General features: G+C 59.2%; 1 protein-coding gene across 15 annotated transcripts in view; it reads left to right on the forward strand.

The window, feature by feature from the left end:
- The window catches only part of PCBP3 (poly(rC) binding protein 3), a 271,138-nt gene that overhangs the window by 235,715 nt on the left and 18,318 nt on the right, over positions 1–17,105 (forward strand). For 9 of the 15 annotated variants that reach the window (XM_086676185.1, XM_086676194.1, XM_086676180.1 and 6 more), the window contains 8 exons: positions 4,964–5,118; positions 6,286–6,309; positions 7,126–7,158; positions 7,483–7,599; positions 8,511–8,642; positions 9,483–9,611; positions 12,790–12,933; positions 16,473–16,514. In XM_086676185.1, coding sequence (XP_086532311.1) covers positions 4,964–5,118; positions 6,286–6,309; positions 7,126–7,158; positions 7,483–7,599; positions 8,511–8,642; positions 9,483–9,611; positions 12,790–12,933; positions 16,473–16,514 — 776 coding nt within the window. The remainder of the gene's footprint in view (positions 1–4,963; positions 5,119–6,285; positions 6,310–7,125; positions 7,159–7,482; positions 7,600–8,510; positions 8,643–9,482; positions 9,612–12,789; positions 12,934–16,472; positions 16,515–17,105) is intronic. The other 6 variants (XM_086676190.1, XM_086676189.1, XM_086676187.1 and 3 more) reach the window with 2 other exon arrangements.

Here is a 17,105-nt window from a genome sequence, read left to right on the forward strand (position 1 = left end):
CTAAGTTCTTTTAGAAGATAATTGAGTGTTTACATGAGAAATTGTAATGTTGGTTTATAACCTAGAAGAACCAAAGTATGCCACAGCGACGGTGCAGAGGACAAGAGGGCAGACAGAGGCACAGTTACCAACCCACGTGAGGTCTTTACACACCACTAAGTGGCAGTCGGACTGCACTGTGATGAATTAAACATGAGCAGTGTCAGCCCCAAAACAACCGCTAAGGTAACGAAACAGAGAGTTGTAACTAAGAAGTGAACAAAGGAGGTAAAAGTGGAATCATGAAACGTATGCAATTCATTCCAAAGATGGCAGAGGAAAAAAACAATAGAAATGGGGAAACAGGGGCGACTGGGTCGCTCAGTCAGTTAAGCACCTGACTCTTGATTTCGGCTTAGGTCGTGATCTCACCGTTCATGAGTTCAAGCCCCGCACAGGGCTCTGGGCTGACAGTGTGGAGCCTACTTGGGATTCTCTCTCTCTCTGCCTCTCTCCCACTTGCACTTTCCCTCTCAAAATAAATAAATAAATTTAATAAAAAAAGAAGTGGGGAAACAGAGAACAGACGGTAAAAATAGAAAACAAATAGTAGAATGATGGCTTCAAACTCGACCACCTCAACGGTCACTGTCAATGGTCAAAACACCCCTAGTTAAAAAGCAGAGATTGTCGAATAAGATAAGAAGGCAAGGTTCAACTGCCTGCAAGAAACTCACTTTAAATGTAAAGACACAAATAGGTTAAAAATAAAAGATGGAAGGAGATACGCCATGCTACACCAATCAGAAGAAAGCTGGGTCACTACACTAATAACAGACAAAGAAAATTTCAGAGCTGAGAACATGGCCGGACATAAAGAAATCTCTCACAATGACAAAGGAGTCTGTCAGTCCATCCACCGAAGGCCACGGCACTAGACCGTGCAATGCTGATGACAGAGCTTGGGGTGCAGGAAGGAGGCGCGTCCCTGGCGCCCCCAGAACGGGACAGGACCACGGAGGACTGGCGGTGCTACCCCGGGCTTCGAGAACACTCCCCCCAACACAAGAGTGCACGTTTACCAGGACAGACCATGGTCGGTCCATAAGCAGGTCTTAGTACACAGAAAGGATCTCAGGTGTCATAGGTGTGTTTTCTAACCATAACAGGTTTAACTAGAGATCAACAAGAGAAAGATATTCTAGAATATCTCCAAGTATTTGAAAATTCAGTAACATACTTCACAATTTCCCATGAATCAAAAAAGAAATAAAAAGAAATTTGAAAGTATTTTGAAATGAGTGAAAAAAGCACGAATATCAAAATCGGTGGGATGCCGCTAAAGCCACATGCAGAGAGAAATTTTATAGAACTAGACACCTATATTAGGTAAGAACTAAGGTTTTAAACTGATGGCATCAGGCTTTTCCCTAAGAAACTAGAAAAGATGAATTCATTAACTCTGCATCCATGTGTTGGGATTTGTTAATGAATGCGACAAGGGCCAGAGAGGGGAGATACTGAACCCCCAGGTTTGGGCCTGTAGCTGGAATGCAGGAGCGCAGAGACAAACAGACGGATGACTGGGAAGTCTGGCTGGGTCAGACGTGCCATGGTGGCTCACGTCGGCTGTGCCTGGCTGTGGGGGTCAGGCGTGGGCTGTTTCAGCCAAGGCACATCTGCGGACGGTGTCAGCACAGGCAACCCGACCGGCTTCCTCCGGCCGGTTCAGCTGGGAAAGAAGGGGAGGGTCCTTCCTCGGCCCTCGGCCCTGCAGGGGACCGTGCCTGTGTCTCCTCTCCCTCCCACTAGGTGGATTACAAATATACTAAGTTCCCAGCATGCACAGAACACAAGGTGGGGTCCTTGCTGGCACAAGAGATCTGCCTTCTGGAACGCCACATGTGGGGACGAGTGAGTCACACAAAGAGATTTTTTTCTGGCAGATTTCCCGTCAATTTGGTTTCGGGTGAGTGTGACCTGAGCGCTGCTGTGCACTCAGGGGCAGCCCACAGTACTGCCCCTGGACTCTGCTGCAGGGGTGGCCCCTGAGATGAGCGTAGGCCCGGGCACTCTGGGGGGCCGCCCCTGATGAACTGGTGTCCCAGGGCCCAGCAGGATGGCCCCCCATCTGCCAGAAGTCATGACCCTGGGGGATCCGCCAGCGCAGGTCCCTCGGCCGCTGACACAGGGTGGGTTCTTCAGGGTCAAGGGCACTGAGTCGCAGTTGACTTTAACTACCACCGGGGGCTGCTCCTCGTCCCCAGCAGTCTGCAGAGGGCACTGCTGCTCACTGTCGGCCACATGACAGAGGAAGGCACTGGCCTCTGCAGCAGCTCACTGGCCCGTGTGACTGATGGCAGTCGACAGCCTGGAGCCTGAAGGCCCGCTGGCCCTCGCTGACCCACTTTCTCCACTGCGGGCTGGAAACATTTGCGTAATGGAGGCCGTGGGGCCCCGCTGTCCCCCCGACACGGGAGATGTTTCTAATTACAAAGGAGGCCGTGCGTCCCCGCCTGGCCAGCACACGATCTGCCCAGTTGGTGCTGGTGCCTCAGCTCGCTGCAGGGAGGCTGTGCAGGAGGGGCGCCGTGTATTTTCGGTGCCCCTGGGATCATCTGAGCCGGGTTGTCTCCTCTCCTGTCTGGGCTCTTTCCTCCGTGGCGCCCCCAGCCAGACCTGCCAACGCACCCACACGCGCCGCGCCGTCCAACAGAGCTGTGCCCTGGCGCTAGTGTCCTCTGCCGTGCTCTCCCATGCGCAGCCACCAGCCACGCGGGGCCGTCTCTTCAACACGTAGCGTGTGACTCGTGGGCTTCTTGTTTCAGGGGTGAATAGCCACAAGCAGTAGTGGCTTCCACATTGGACAGTGGAGATAGACTTCTTAAAACCTGTGTTCGCTACGCCCTACGCCTTCATGTCAGAATCCGTGTTGCTCAAAAGCATCGTTTTATCATCCATAATTAGGACTGATGGTTAGAGTTGTTGAAGTTACCTGTGGATACATCTGCACGGGTAGAATAGCACACTGTTTGTGAGTGTGGAAATGTGTCAGTGGCTGTCGTATGGACACATCGATTGCACGCATCACCCAGAGAGTGAGAATGTGCGGTTTCTGTGCTTTATTTTTGTATTTTCCTTGTAGCATATTTTTCAGCGGAAATGTTTTGATGAGGAAAAAAATATTTTTGTACCCCCCAAAACCTAGAAGGTTAAAGGGAAGTCTTGCTTTTTTAACTTGTGGTCTCTCCTGTATGTGGACGGAGCCTCACGTCCTTATGGCTTACATCGGAGGGCTGGTGTCCAGACGCCCGGGCGGGGGGCACACGCAGGACTTCTGTTCCTGAGGGCCTCAGACCTAGCGTGGGGCTGTGTGTGGGGAGTGCTGGCCGAGTTCACCCGGAGTCCCCCGGCCTCGTCCTTCACGGCCCAGCCAGCCCCGCCTACTCCCAGGTGGGCACTCGGGCAGGTGTATGTGGGACACTCTATTCTGCGGGGTCTACCCGGTGCCCCTCTTGGGAGCCCCTGGGCCCCAGGTCATCCAGAACCTCCCCCTGCCAGACCTCTTTCCCTCTGTCCTCCAGGTGGCATCCTCATGCCAGACACTAGGGCCACTGCCCCCTCCTATGGGGGCTGCTCGTGCCCCGTGTCCTGTCCTGCCCTCATTCTCGCTCCTCCCTGACACCTGTGGGACCCCAATGCCTGGCGACTTCCCCACACCCTGTGACATCCCCACAGCCTGCACTCCGAGACCCTCTGTGTGCAGGCAGGCAGGCGGCTCTCCGGCTTCCGTGTGCTGCCCTGACTGGTGGCCCCCCCAGGAAGGCCACCCAAACGGCCCACCTCTAGGACCCCTGCTGCCTGCAGAGCATCAGATCCGGTGAGCCCACAGGGCCTCCAGCGCCCGGCCTGGTTCCGGTTCTGCAGGCCTCTCCGTCTGTCCTGAGACCCTTCCCAGTCCTGCCCCCGCCCCTGGCTGTGCCCCTCTCCTGGCCCGCCTGACCCGCATTTCTCATCCTCACTGGCACCCGTCTCTGAGACCACCCGGTACGCTATGGTCCAGCCTGGAGGAGAACTGGGCCCTCCCTGAGAAGGGCTATGGCAGGACAGTCTGGTCACTCTTCCCACGGGCCCTGCAGGCCTACTGTCATCATGAGTGCCTGTAAATCATAAAGTGAAGCCTTAATTATATCGGGGGGATGAAGCGCTGGACCCATTGTCTGCAGAAATTAGATGTAGAATAGTGATACCTAAAGCGTCTTCTGGAAAGACTTTATAATAATATAATGCCAAAGCATCAGCCATTCAGTAGCTTAGTTAATAGACTCTAGATCCACTTTAGAGACGGGGATTACCAAGGAACCTTGACTCTAAGCACACAGGAAACACCAATACCTGTAATGTCCTGGCTTTTTAAGGGCGAGGGGAGTCACAGCCAGAGGGCGGGGCTTCTGGCACGGATGTGATGGGGTTTGCACAGAACTAACATAACAGCAGAACAGAACGGACACTGCAGACCCACGCGAGGATCCCAGGGCTCACTTGACCCCTTTTCCTCTCCAGGGGAGAGGGCTGTTCCTGTTTCCCTCGGTGCAGAGGCGGAAGCTGAGGCCAGAGGGCTTGCGTGACCTGCCGGGGGTCACACATGAGTCAGCGGCGGGGCCTGGGTCAGTCCCTGCCAGGTTTCCCCACCAACCTGTTTCCCCCACCGCCGTGTGCCCCAAGCCCCAGCAGGTCAGGCAGGGTGGGTCCCAGGACCACACCTTCTGGCTGACTGGGCCGCCCTCCCGGAGCCTTTGCCCCCCGTGAGCATTGGTGTGTCACCAGAGCAGGAGTGAGGGCGGCACCCTCCCTCGACCTGTCCCACCACCCACCCGTACCCCCTCGCCCCTCCAGAGACCAAAGGCCCTTGTAGGCCAGGACACCCCGAACTGTGGTGGCCACTGACGGTGTTCTCGGCAGCAGCCGTGCCTTCTCTTTCCAGGTGACACCATCTGGGCCCCATCTGTCCTTCCTCACGGCGCCCTCGGCACCTTGAGCCACTACCCCCAGCCGCATTTTGGGAGAAAGATGGAGTCGAAGGTCTCAGAAGGCGGCCTGAACGTGACCCTGACAATCCGTCTGCTGATGCATGGGAAGGTACAGAGCCCAAGGCCGCTGCATCCCACCAGCTGGGAGGCAGGGGAGGGTGTGCCCTGGGCAACCTCAGGTTTACAAAGCAGTGACAGCCCGCTCCAAAGCATGTTTCTCCTGGAGACCCTTGAGGGTACTTGTGACCTGATGTCCTGTCACTGGACACCTGAGTATGTGTTCCCTACAAACAAGGGCACAGTGTCCCATCCACGTCAGGATGCCAACACTGATGCATCCCAGCCGCCCGACCCCGGGCCCCGTTCGGGCCACCCGTCGCCCCAGCCCTGCCCTTCACAACAGGACGCGTGGGGGGTCAGGGTATTCAGGCCTCCACATCCCGGACACGCCTCCTCTTCAGCCTGGGGGAATCTCCTTCCATCCTTCCTCAGGGAGGCTTTCCTGATGTTTCCTCACCATTGGCAGCAAAGTCACAGGAGCTCTCGCATCAGGGGCCTGACACTGGTCCTTTGGTCCTTCCCCACAGTGGGCCCCCACTGTTGTCAGACTCCAGCACATTCATTCATCCGCTCATTCATTCCTGTCTCCGTGGACTCAGTTTGCTGCTTTATTCAGATTATTCCCATTGTGTCATTACTCATGTTGATGCCCGTATTGACCCTGACTCGGTCACTGGGAGCCTCTCCAAGCTGGCCCCTGTATCCTCCTGACTCCCTCGCACTTTGCCTGCCTCAGTCCTGGAACCAGCCATTTCTCCAGGGAACCCCGACTCTTATGAGTGGGGGGTGGTGTTAGAAGCCCGGGTCGGGTCACATAGAGTACTCATCCTTTTTTAAAACGTGAAAAGGCAAGTAGCAGTGCTTAATTATCTTTACATCACAAAATTGGGGAAGATTTTGTGTTTTATCTGTTTCTTTCCTGGTTTCTTAAGGCCCTAAGAGCATAGAAATGCCTCCTGACTTAATTGTATGGAGCCAGCCGCTGGCTTCTGCTTGTCCATGTGTCTGTCAGAGGCAAGGCCTGGGTCTAACCAAGGTCAGACGGGCACCCGGGAGCCCCCAGACCCAGGGCCTCACACAGGCGGCCCGACTGCGCTCCTTCCTGACAGTCCTGACACCCTGTCCTCGCTCCAACACGGACGGGTCTCGGTGTCCATCACGGGCCTTTCCCGCAGCTGCTCTATGACATCAACTTTGTGTGATTCTTTTCCTGTAGGAAGTTGGAAGCATCATCGGGAAGGTAACTACTGAGCGAGCTCTGCCTGTGCTGCGGTCCCTGAGAGGAGGTGCCAGGGCCCCGGGCCTGTGCTGGGCGACGTGCCACGTGGTGGTGTGTGCCCCGCCCTGAGGATTCCAGCGGAATCCTGAGTCCCCGTGAGGCTGGTCCAGGGCCTCCCGTGCGATTCTCTGAAAGCCCAGCAGGCGACGTCCCCGGGCCCCGTCCTGGCCAGGCCCCAGCCAGTCACCATAGCAGCCCGCCCCGCTGCCCTGCGGCCTGTCCTTCTTCCCGGGCGTGAGGGCCCAGTGAGCACGATTCACTGGCATTCTCCAGAGCAGTCTCCCCTCTGGCCAGTGGGTGGTGGTCTCTCTGGAATCTCCCTTCCAAAATAAAAGACACGTGCCTCGGGGAAAGCAAGAGTGGATTTGGAAGCCTCAAGCATGTGGGAGAGGCTGGGGTGAGGCACCGCCTCCCGTGGTCGGCCTGTGACCGTCTCCAGGCCCCCTGGCGTCCAGGTCCAGGTCTTTCCACGAGAGCCTCGGGGCACCTGCCCTGGCCTGGCCCTGCTTTGCCTGTGACGAAGATGAGGGCTGTGAAGACCTCTGCGGGGCAGGAGCCCAGCCGGCGCCCCAGCCCCCCTCCCCGAAGGGCCCCTCGCAGGGCTGTGGTGGGGGCTTCAGGGAGCCACAGCGTCAGGCTCTAGCCCCACCGTGAGGGCTGCTGCTCGCTGGTGCACGAGGCAGGCATCCGCGCCCCGCGTACTGCCACGCCAGAGCCTCTCGCCCACGGTGGAACCTCGGAGCGACGCCTTGACTGTTTTCTGAATCTTTATTCCAGAAAGGAGAGACAGTGAAAAAGATGCGTGAAGAGGTGAGCTGGCTGGCACTCGGTGGCGTCCCATCTGCGGGCGGGGGGGAGGAGCGAGGCCAGCAGTCCTGTCCTGCAGGAGCCCCGGCCAGGCCACCCCTGGCGGGTCAGAGGCCCCTTCCCTCCGCCGTGTGTGCCCCTGCGTCAGGGCTTCTGTGTCCAGGGGCGGCAGGGGGCACGGTGGCCGACCCCGCTCTGAAGGATGGCCCCGGACGGCCTCCCCGTTTAGTGTGGAGGTTTGCACATGGCTGTCAGAAGGCCTGGAAGCCCCAGCCAGGTTCCACCCGTGGCTCTAACCCCATCCGGGCTGTGCTCACCTCCTTCCAGAGTGGCGCGAGGATCAACATCTCTGAGGGAAACTGCCCAGAAAGAATTGTGACCATCACAGGCCCCACCGACGCCATCTTCAAGGCCTTTGCCATGATCGCCTACAAGTTTGAGGAGGTGAGATGTGTCCCTAGAGACCCCGCGGCGGGGGGGCAAGGCACAACCCTTCGCCCCGTCACCTCCTCACCGCCCGGGGGCTCCCGTGGCCGCAGGCCACCTGGTGACAGGCCAGCCGTCACGCTCCGTGTCCGTGAGCCCGGCCCTGAGCGAGAGCCCCAGCCGTGCCCTGCGGCTGCTGCCCTGGCGTGTGCGCTTGGCCACGGGGACCCGTGGACTCTCCCGTGGACGCGTATAAACACGCATACACTTGCGTGTCTGTGGCACGTCTATGCGCCCTGTCAGTGAGTTCGATCAAGGTTTTCATGTGTTTCCAATATTGTTCAACTTGCCAAAAGTTATTCAGAGATGCATTCGGTATTTTTACTCAGAAGGTGTTCAAGCCAGGGAGTTAAGTTTTTCTGTCCAAAATGCGCCTCCCTGCCTGTCCAAGACCCTTCGTGCCCTGCCCAGCCTTGAGGACAAAGCAGGGCCTGAGTCCGGGTGTCACCTGGATCTGCGTCGCGCCCTGTCCACGGCAGCACCACGGCAGCCACGACCTGCGTGTCTGCGAGTGATTGGCACGTGTGGGTCCCCTTCTGCAGACCCAGCTGTCCTCTCCTTGCTTGTCCTCCTGAGCCTGACTGGCCTTCAAGCCTCTGCAGTCCACCAGTCCGTCCACTGTGTCCTTCCTCTGGACGCTCAGCCGTTTGCCACAGTGTGTGTGCCAGGCGCCTCCGTCTGGGGACACTTGAGTCCCCACACTTGTCCTCTCGCTGCCCCCGCCGCCCCTGTGTCCCTGGGGGCAGGAACCCTGCCCCGCCAGCCTCTGGAGCACATTCAGGTGCTTTCTCACCGAGCCTGGCCTTTGCACTCACTGGCGTGTATGCGGCATGCTGTGTAGGCCCACACGTGTCTTTCTCCCTCCCCAGGATATCATTAACTCTATGAGCAACAGCCCTGCCACCAGCAAGCCCCCAGTGACGCTGAGGCTGGTGGTCCCCGCCAGCCAGTGTGGGTCCCTGATCGGCAAAGGCGGCTCCAAGATCAAGGAGATCAGGGAGGTAACAGAACCTTCTCCGGCTGCTGGTGCCCGCTGCTGGGAGGGTAGAGCCCGCCCCCCCTCCCCTGGAGGCCCAGCACTGCGAACCCTGCCAGCATGGAGCTTACGGTAGGGGAGGGCCATCCAAAGAGCAGAGGGTGGGACGTGGGACCCCCTAGAACTTGCACAAAGGTGTCGCGCAGAGGCGCTGGGCGCCTGTGAGGGGGGCTGTGCACCCCAACCGGGGACAGGCAGGGCCCTCCTGCCACCCGGTCATGCGGCTCTAGGCCACAGAGGCCGTGGTCTCTGCCCCCAGGCAGGTGCGTCCAGGGACTGGCCGGCCTGAGCTGTCCCAGCAGGGAGGGAGCCGGTGTGAGGGATGGACTTTATGCTCACATGTTGCCGTGTTCAGAGAAAGCCTAACTCCTTCCGTCTCCCGTAAGGAGGGTGGCCACCCTGTCATGATTCCGTCAAGGAGAGACAGCTAAAGAGTTTAGGCTTTCCTAGTGTCCATCATTCTCTGTGACCTGAAACTCCACAGGGGAGATAAAATTCCATGTATTTAAAAAAAGGGACTCCATTTCTGTCTCCGTCTCTACAAATGCCACTTGCAGGTTAAAATGCCTCTTGTCCAGCGTCGCTGTCCCTGTGCCAGGCCACGCTGGGCAGTGGTGGGCTGAAGGCGACCGGCCCCGCCCCATGGGCGCCCAGGGAATGGGCAGAGGGCTGGGGTGCCAGGCGGGCATGAAGGGGCACCGTTGGGGGGGGCGTCCGTGCACCGCACCCTCAGCACGCCCTCTCGAGCTCCCAGGAGCGCTGCCCTGGCTCAGGCCGTGTCCCCTCCAATGTCTCATTTCTGCAGTCCACAGGTGCCCAGGTCCAGGTGGCCGGGGACATGCTGCCCAACTCCACGGAGCGGGCAGTGACCATCTCGGGGACCCCCGACGCCATCATCCAGTGCGTCAAGCAGATCTGTGTGGTCATGCTGGAGGTACAGTCTGGGCATCCAGGGACCACCGCCAGCCTGCCCCGCGAGCCACACCTGCTGTGGCTTCTTCGTGTCGGCTGCGGCACGTGGCTGGGGCCGTGCAGGGGCCGGGGGCCGGGGGTCGGGAGCGTGACCGGAGCGAGAGCCGTGCTGGGGGTGCGGGTGCCGGGAGAGGGACAGCTGCCGGCCGCCCGCCGCCCGCCCCCTTTGGCATGTCCCTCCTCGTGGCTGGGGAGCCGGGGAAAGGGACGTGTGAGGAGACGCTTGCATCACCGGTCGTCGGTCTGTGGCGTGAGGGGCATCCAGTACAAGGGCGGCCGTAAGCACGGCCCACGGACGAGGGGGAGGCCTGTGCTCATCACACCCGCAGGCGTCAGGGTCCCACCAAGGCACAGAGGAGGAAAAGCACGCTGAAACGCCCAGTTGTAAGAGACAGACAGGAAGTAAACAAAATGGTTAAAACCAAAGGAGAAGCAAAGAAGACAGCTGAGCGAGACAAAATCCTCTCGACATTTGGGGGAGAAACCCCTGAGATTTAAATGTCAGCCTCTGCCCCAAATGCAGCAGGGCTCCCTGAGGCCGCCAGCAGTTGCTGGTCTCGAAGCTGAAGTGAAGCGTGTCTGCGTCACGCGACAGCCCCCGACAGGCGTTGCGGGCTCGAGGGCCATGAGGGAGGGCGAACACCAGGCGCCCACAGCAGTGGACTCCCAGCCTCTGTGCCCTCGCCCCTCTTGTCCTCGGCTCGGCGTTCGGATCCACCCCCAAGTCTCTAAAAAATTTGCATGGTTTCTATTTTCCTGAAGTACAATATTTTGTGAAGTCAAAAATATTTTTCTAAATATTGGTGTCCTGACGGTCCCCAGCCACTGGCCATGGTGACAGTCGGTGCCGTTCTGGGTTCCCCTCCATCCCCTGCTGCTGGGACCCGGGAGGCGCCACGTGGACAGACGGAGCGGGCCGGGTGCTGCCTGCACCGGCGGATGCCCGAGGCGGCGAGGAAGCACGCGCGTCTTGAGCTGCGGTGGCCCGTCAGAGTGCTGAGTCCGTCGGAGTGCTAAGTCCGCGTGCTGAGCCACACGAACGGCTCCGGGAGGGACATGGCCTCCCACGTTCAATAACAAGGATTGGACTAAAACTCTCGGCCTCCTCAGGACTCCTCCCAGGTGGCATGGCCCACACCGTGTTCACGGTCAGGTGCGGCCCCGCAGAAGCAGGCTAGACCCCTTTGGCTGCGGGTGCTGACACCCCAGGGCTGTGGTTAGAACCGCCCGGTCTTCCCGCGGGCGGGGAGGCCGACGCGAGACTCGACCAGGAAGCGCACGTGGCAAACGTGACCCGCAAATGGGCTGAGGTGGGGCCTCGCCCTTACCGGCCCGGAGCTCTCAGGGGTCGGGGGAACCACCGTGCTTAGGGAAGTTGGGCCCATTTTTAAGTGAAAATGAGCTGGACGAACAGAGCAAAGGTTAGCGGACTTTCAGACTCTGTTCGGGGGGCCCCGCACCCTTCAAGTGGCCACTGAGAGGCCTGTCCTCTGGTGCGGGTGAGTCAGCGGGGCCCCGTGGAAAGCACAGGGGTCGCCGCAAAGCCCACCCGTCAGTGCCTGCCGCACCCCGGGGGAGCCCCGAGGGCTGTGCTCAGAAGCCCTCTGTCCTATCCGAGGACATCGGCATGCCCGGGAACCACAAGCTCACAGTGTTGGGATGGCGGGCGCTGCCGTCGGTGGGGTGCCCAGCTCAGGGACAGGGCACGGCCAGACAGAGGTCTCTGCTGGCACCGTGAGAACGCCACTCCCTCGAGCTCCATTTAATCATGGTTCTGCCGTGATGAAGCGAGTCTTACCTGAGGCTGCAGTGAATCCCAGCTGCACAGAGACGTTTCTGGAGGCGTTAGGTCATACCTGCAGAAACACTGAAGACTGGCCCACCCCAGGAGCCCATCATCACCCCAGACATGAGTCAGCTCACAGGCCCCACAGCAGCCCTTCCTGCTTTATTTACAGCGAGGCTGCAGTGTTCCCGAGGTCACACAGCTCGGCCAAGGCCATACAGATTTCCCAAGGTCATACAGAGTGGCCAAGGGTACAGAGCATCATGTCAAGGTCAAACCTTGTGCTCAAGGTCACACAGTGTGCCCACGGTCACACAGCGTGGCTTGGACTACAGAGTTGAAGCTGTCATCCCCTCTACTAAGCCTGTGCCCACATGACTTTGTGTCTCAGGTCGGGGCACTGTGAGGTCACACCCGGTAGCCCAGGGTGTGGGCTGGGCCTGAGTGGGCCCTGGTCTCGAGAACTCCCAGCAGGGACACTGCCCTGGCCCCCACCCTCTGCCTCTGGCAAGCGGTGTTGCTGACCTGACCTGGGCCCTGTGGCCTCTGCTCCCAGGGAAGACGGCCACCTGGCCAGACAAGGGAGGACCTTGGTTGCCTCTGACCAAGGAATTGGGTTGAATTTATCAGAATCTGGCAGACTTCTGGTACTTGAGAATGTCATCCACCCCAAGGTAAAAAGCCTGTACTTTTGGACACAGAATAATCAAAGGAAATTCTACCAAAGCTCATCAAGACTGTAACATACTTCATTTGGACTCTAAGTTTTTTTTTTAAAAGTTGCTCCCTTTTGTTAATAGTGAAATTGGATGTTTCTGACTGTCCCGTGATGATGCCTACTGAGCATCATGACCCTGGCCAAGCAAAGCCTTTGGGGCTCTGAGCAGGACCCCCCCATGGCGGAGCTGCCCACAAAGGCCAGCTTCATCCTGAGCATGAGAGAGAGGGACAGATTTTCCCAGAGGACAACACCCAGGCTGACACAAGTGGCCCGCAGGCAGCCACCTGGCCATCTGTGCAGGCTGTGGGGGCCCCCAGTGCAGACTGGGGCTTGGTTTCCATTCTTACTTGTCAGGGAGTAACATCCCACACCGCCGTGGAGCCCACCACACCCTGCGGGCGGATGGCGCCCGTGCTGGGGTGTATTTAGGGCAGTAGTTGTGTGGAAGAGGGGGCCCTCCGGAGGGTCCCCATCAGGCAGCCCTCCCGCCGCGGGGTATCCTCTACCCTCTGGCACTGCCGGGGAGGGCGGGCGGTGCGGCGGGGTGGGCTCGGGAAGGAGGCCTCCCCGTGATCAGATCCTGACGCGAAGCTGCTCTAATGCTCTCTCTCCCTCTCCTGTCCCTTTTCCTAGTCCCCACCGAAAGGTGCCACCATTCCCTACCGCCCAAAGCCCGCCTCCACCCCTGTCATTTTTGCAGGTGGTCAGGTAAGAGCCGACCCGCTCGCGGCCTCCACTGCCAACCTCAGCCTTTTACTGCAGCCCCCGCCGCTGCCCGTTAGTGCACTCAGGTTTTCTCCCTTCTCACGTGCACGTCTCCCACCCCACCCACGCTGGGCGCAGAGCTCTCCCGGCCTGCCGCCGGGCACGGGGCGAGCTGGGCAGTGTGGGGCAGACAGAAAAGGCCAAGGCAGACGTCCCGCAGAGCCTGGACCCCGGAAGCGTCTTCTCCCTGGCCCGGCACAGAAGGACCCTGGTCCTGCCTAGGCAACATTGGCCCAAATCTACTTCGTCGAGTGTCTAAGGGGCTTAGCAGAAGGGCCGGAAGCGTTACAGTGACCCTGTGGCTCGAGGTTGAGACAACTGGAGCTGTGGGAACAGGGTCCCGTCTCCCCCAAAATGCACATCCCCAACCCCCCACAGAGGAGTCTCTAGGAGCACGCAGGGGAAGGGAAAGGTGACTTCCGGCTCACAGCGATGGCCCTCGCACTCCGCCCTGCCCCGCACCGGCCAGGCCGGGACACCTGCTCTGCACACCTGTTGCTGGGGCAGGAGCCGCCGACCTCCTTCCTCCCCCTTCGGCAAGGGGCCTGGGAGGCCAGCAGCTGCAGAGATTAACATCTGAGGCCAGCAGCTCATCAGCAGGGCCCAGAGAGAGCTGAGGAGAGGGGCTGTGCCCGCCTCCTGCCATCGGGCGCCTGTGCCACCCACCTCGGGGTCACGACAATAGGTAGAGGACCTTGGGAGGTGCCCGGCCAGAGTGCCTGGAGGAGCTCTGCGTCCAGTTGGCGGTGACGTGTGTCTTTGTTCAAGGGAGAGTGAAGACTGAGCATTCCCAGAGGCAACCCAGGTCAGGGGAGAATGGCCATGACTTTGTCGTTAACAAAGGGGCAAATGAAAATTTTCTCCACATTTTAAAGGAATCTTATCAGATCCTCCAGATTGACTCCCACGTTAGGTGTTTCCAAGAGCAGCATGTGGGCTGCTTCCCACCGGGAGGGACCCAGTGGCTCCCACAGGGCTGTGTGGTTCAGGGAAGGCCACTGTCCACTGTGCCTGGCTTCTGCACGCGGCCACTGCGGGCCCTTCTCCCAGCTACCACAGCCCTCAAGTCACCCAGTGGCCCTGCCTTTTGTCTGGAGCCTTCACATCCCTGCACCCTCCCACTGCAGCCCCAGGACCTGGGCACGCCCCCATTTTACAGGTCAGAAAGCAAGGCCAGAGGTAGTCACGGGGGCACACAGACACAGGGGACCTTGTTCAGAACACGATGTCCTTTGCCCTGAAGTCCTAGTAAGCTAGCAGGTTAGATACATGTGTGGCCTTGACCCTGACATGTGAACAGACCCACGATGCCACCATGTGGTAAAGTGCGGTCTGTCTTCAAAAGGGAAGCACAGTAACACCCACGAGAGCCGGGGAAGCCGTGTGGGCCAAGGCCAGCGTAGCCCCAGCCAAGGAAGGCCGTCCCGGTCATCTCCTCTTAGGGCAGCGAGGTCACCAGCATCGTGGGCGCTTGTCCCGAGGCTGTCCCCAGGCTACAGGCACCTGTGCACCCCGAGACAGGTCTGGCCAGTGGCTCTTCGTGGTTGTGTGGAGACCGATGAGCCACAGCACAAACAGAAATGGGGTGTGAATGAGATTTAGCAGCAAGGGGGCCCTTCAGAACCCAGACCCCACCTGCCGCAGGACCTAGGCCTGACTCCCCTCTGGAGACACCCCTCACTGTGGATCTCCCACCTGCACTGGCTCTCACCGAGCACTGGTACCCGAGGGCCAGCAGGTACCCCACCAGGGAGCGCCAGCCTGCATTTCAAAAAATGTTTTTAATGTTTCTGTATTTTTGAGAGAGAGCAAGCGGGGGAAGGCCAGAGAGAGAGGGAGAGGGAGACAGAGGATCTGACTTCGGATCTGACTTCGGCTCCGTGCTGACAGCAGGGACCCCAATGCAGGGCTCAAGCTCACAAACTGTGAGATCACGACCTGAGCCGAAGTCAGACACTTAACTGACTGAGCCACCAGGTGCCCCAGCCCAGCCAGCCCAGTGTTTCAAGCAGGTCGCAGATGACAAAGGTTTCGTCCAGAGAACCTTTGTCTGTCTTCCCAGCTGTACCTTCCCTCTGTCCATGGTAAACTGCTCCAACAGTTCAAATAAAACCGAGAACACGACCACCTAAGTGAGTAAAAACGTGTGGGATAAAGAACTGCCCTGTCCGGAGGTGTGTGCAGTTCCACTGGGGCGACCGGGGCCGTAGGACGGTGTGCGTCCCAGGCCTGTGACGCGTGGTGACACGCCGGAGCATGTGCCTGCTGGCACCTCCATGAAACCTAAAGACAAGCCACGGAGCTTGTGCACAGAAGTCCAGAGGGGGAAGGGCGGCCCCACTGCCTTCCCCTCGGACACTTGCAGCGTCTGATAAGATTCCTTTACTTCCCCGTGGGACGCCTGGATGGCCCCCGCCTCCAGTGGGCCCTGCCCGGTGCCTGGTGGCCTTTACCTCCCCGCTTGGGTTGTTTATGAGGAAAACCGTCAGACGCCACCCTCGGTGCAAAGTCCACAGAAGGGACGCTTGGACTGGCCTGTGGTCTCCCTCTCGGTGCACGTGTGCAGACACAGGTGGGCATCGCGTGCCTGCTTGCGATGTGGCACTGGCACCCCACGTGGCCAGGTGCCGGAAGGCACGTCCCTCCCCACCTGTGCCACCCGTGCCCGGGGCCTCGACCGCGGCTGCCCAGAGCTGGTGTGGCACGTCCCACATCACAGCACATGAGGCCTGACAGCAAGTCTTTGGTCTTTGCTCTCCCTTGACACCTTGTGGATCGTTTGTTTTTGGCCGTGAGTTTCTGGGAGCATCTCAGCCGGTGGACTATTGAGGTGGGTGGGGGCGGGCAGGGGGGAGAGGTGCCAGGCCCAAGCCCGCTGTGGCCACCCTGAGTCACCGTCTTGAAGGTGAAGCCTCAGGGACCACGCTGGCCCCGGAGAACAAGTGTTCGGCCCGCTGAGGCTGCAGGTCAAGACCATCCATCTTGTGACTGATTCGGGCACGTTTCTTACTTAATCTGCTTTTGCAAAATTGGTTTTGAGTCACCTTTTAAAGGTCCTTTGGTTTGGTTTTCTTGGGACAAGTACTTTGCAAAAGTGTTCACTCTGAAAGCTGATGAAAATTGCCAAAGGCTAATAATGAATCTGTAACGGTCAGATCACTTGTGGGGGGTTTCTATTAAGAACCCCCTCCGGGGGAGTGGGGAGCCTTCCCAGCTGCGCCCCTTCCCGCCCTCCCTGCCGGCCCCACCAGTCTGCACTCCTGCGGCTCTCCAGGAGGTGGGGTGCGGCTCGCCTGGCCCACGTGTCCCACTGTCGCGCCGGTGAGGCTTGGCCCCGCGACACCCCCAGTCCGCACCTCCCGGCGCCCTGAAGGACTCGCCTTTTGTCCTAAGCTGCCGGCGGAAGGGGGGGATGCGCTCTCTCCAGAGGGCCTCGGGCCCGTTCCCATGAAGCCCCACCCCTGAGAAAGCCCGTGTCCCCCGGGGAGGGCCGCTGGCGGGCACAAGCGTGGCCGCCGCTTCGCGAGCTGACCGTGTCTCTCTCTTTCTAGGCCTACACGATCCAGGGACAGTACGCCATCCCCCACCCAGATGTGAGTCTCCACTCTGCCTCCCTGGCCTTCTCTTCTCATTACCGTTACCCACCTGCATGCTGCTGTACTTGCTACTAATATTAATATTACGCAATAATATTAATACCGTTCTCTCAATGTTCCCGACCTCTGTCGTATCCACATGACCTTGAATAACCTTTAACCTCTTAGCACTAATTCTACTTGTGTGGAGGACTTGGCCTGATGTCAAATTGTTCTGGTTGTTGCTGCGCTCTGGGGCTTTCCTCTGCACACAGGGCCTTAGGTGGTGGCCGCAAGGCTGCTCTGCCGTGGCACCTGCCCCATCGGGTGCCCTGCAGCCACCTGAGAAGTTAGGTGACGTGCTATCAGACAGGTGCTCCAAGAGATGCTGGGAAGGATGTTTGAACGTCCGGTAAAGCCACACTGTCCCCTGTGGGGCCCGAGTTGAAACAGCAGCCCCTACACCCTGAGTACAAAAGCCAACAGACGTGGCCTTGGTTTTCTTTCTAGGGCTGAAGCCCCTTGCTCCACCATCGGGGCCCGCTCAGACGTCCCTGCGTGTGTTCCAGTCTGAGCGTGGTATCCGAGTGGAGAACAGGCACATCCAAA

This window comes from Puma concolor, chromosome C2 (genome assembly GCF_028749965.1).
Source record: "Puma concolor isolate L17-30 chromosome C2, mPumCon1.1.hap2, whole genome shotgun sequence".
NCBI classification, from domain to species: Eukaryota; Metazoa; Chordata; class Mammalia; order Carnivora; family Felidae; genus Puma; species Puma concolor.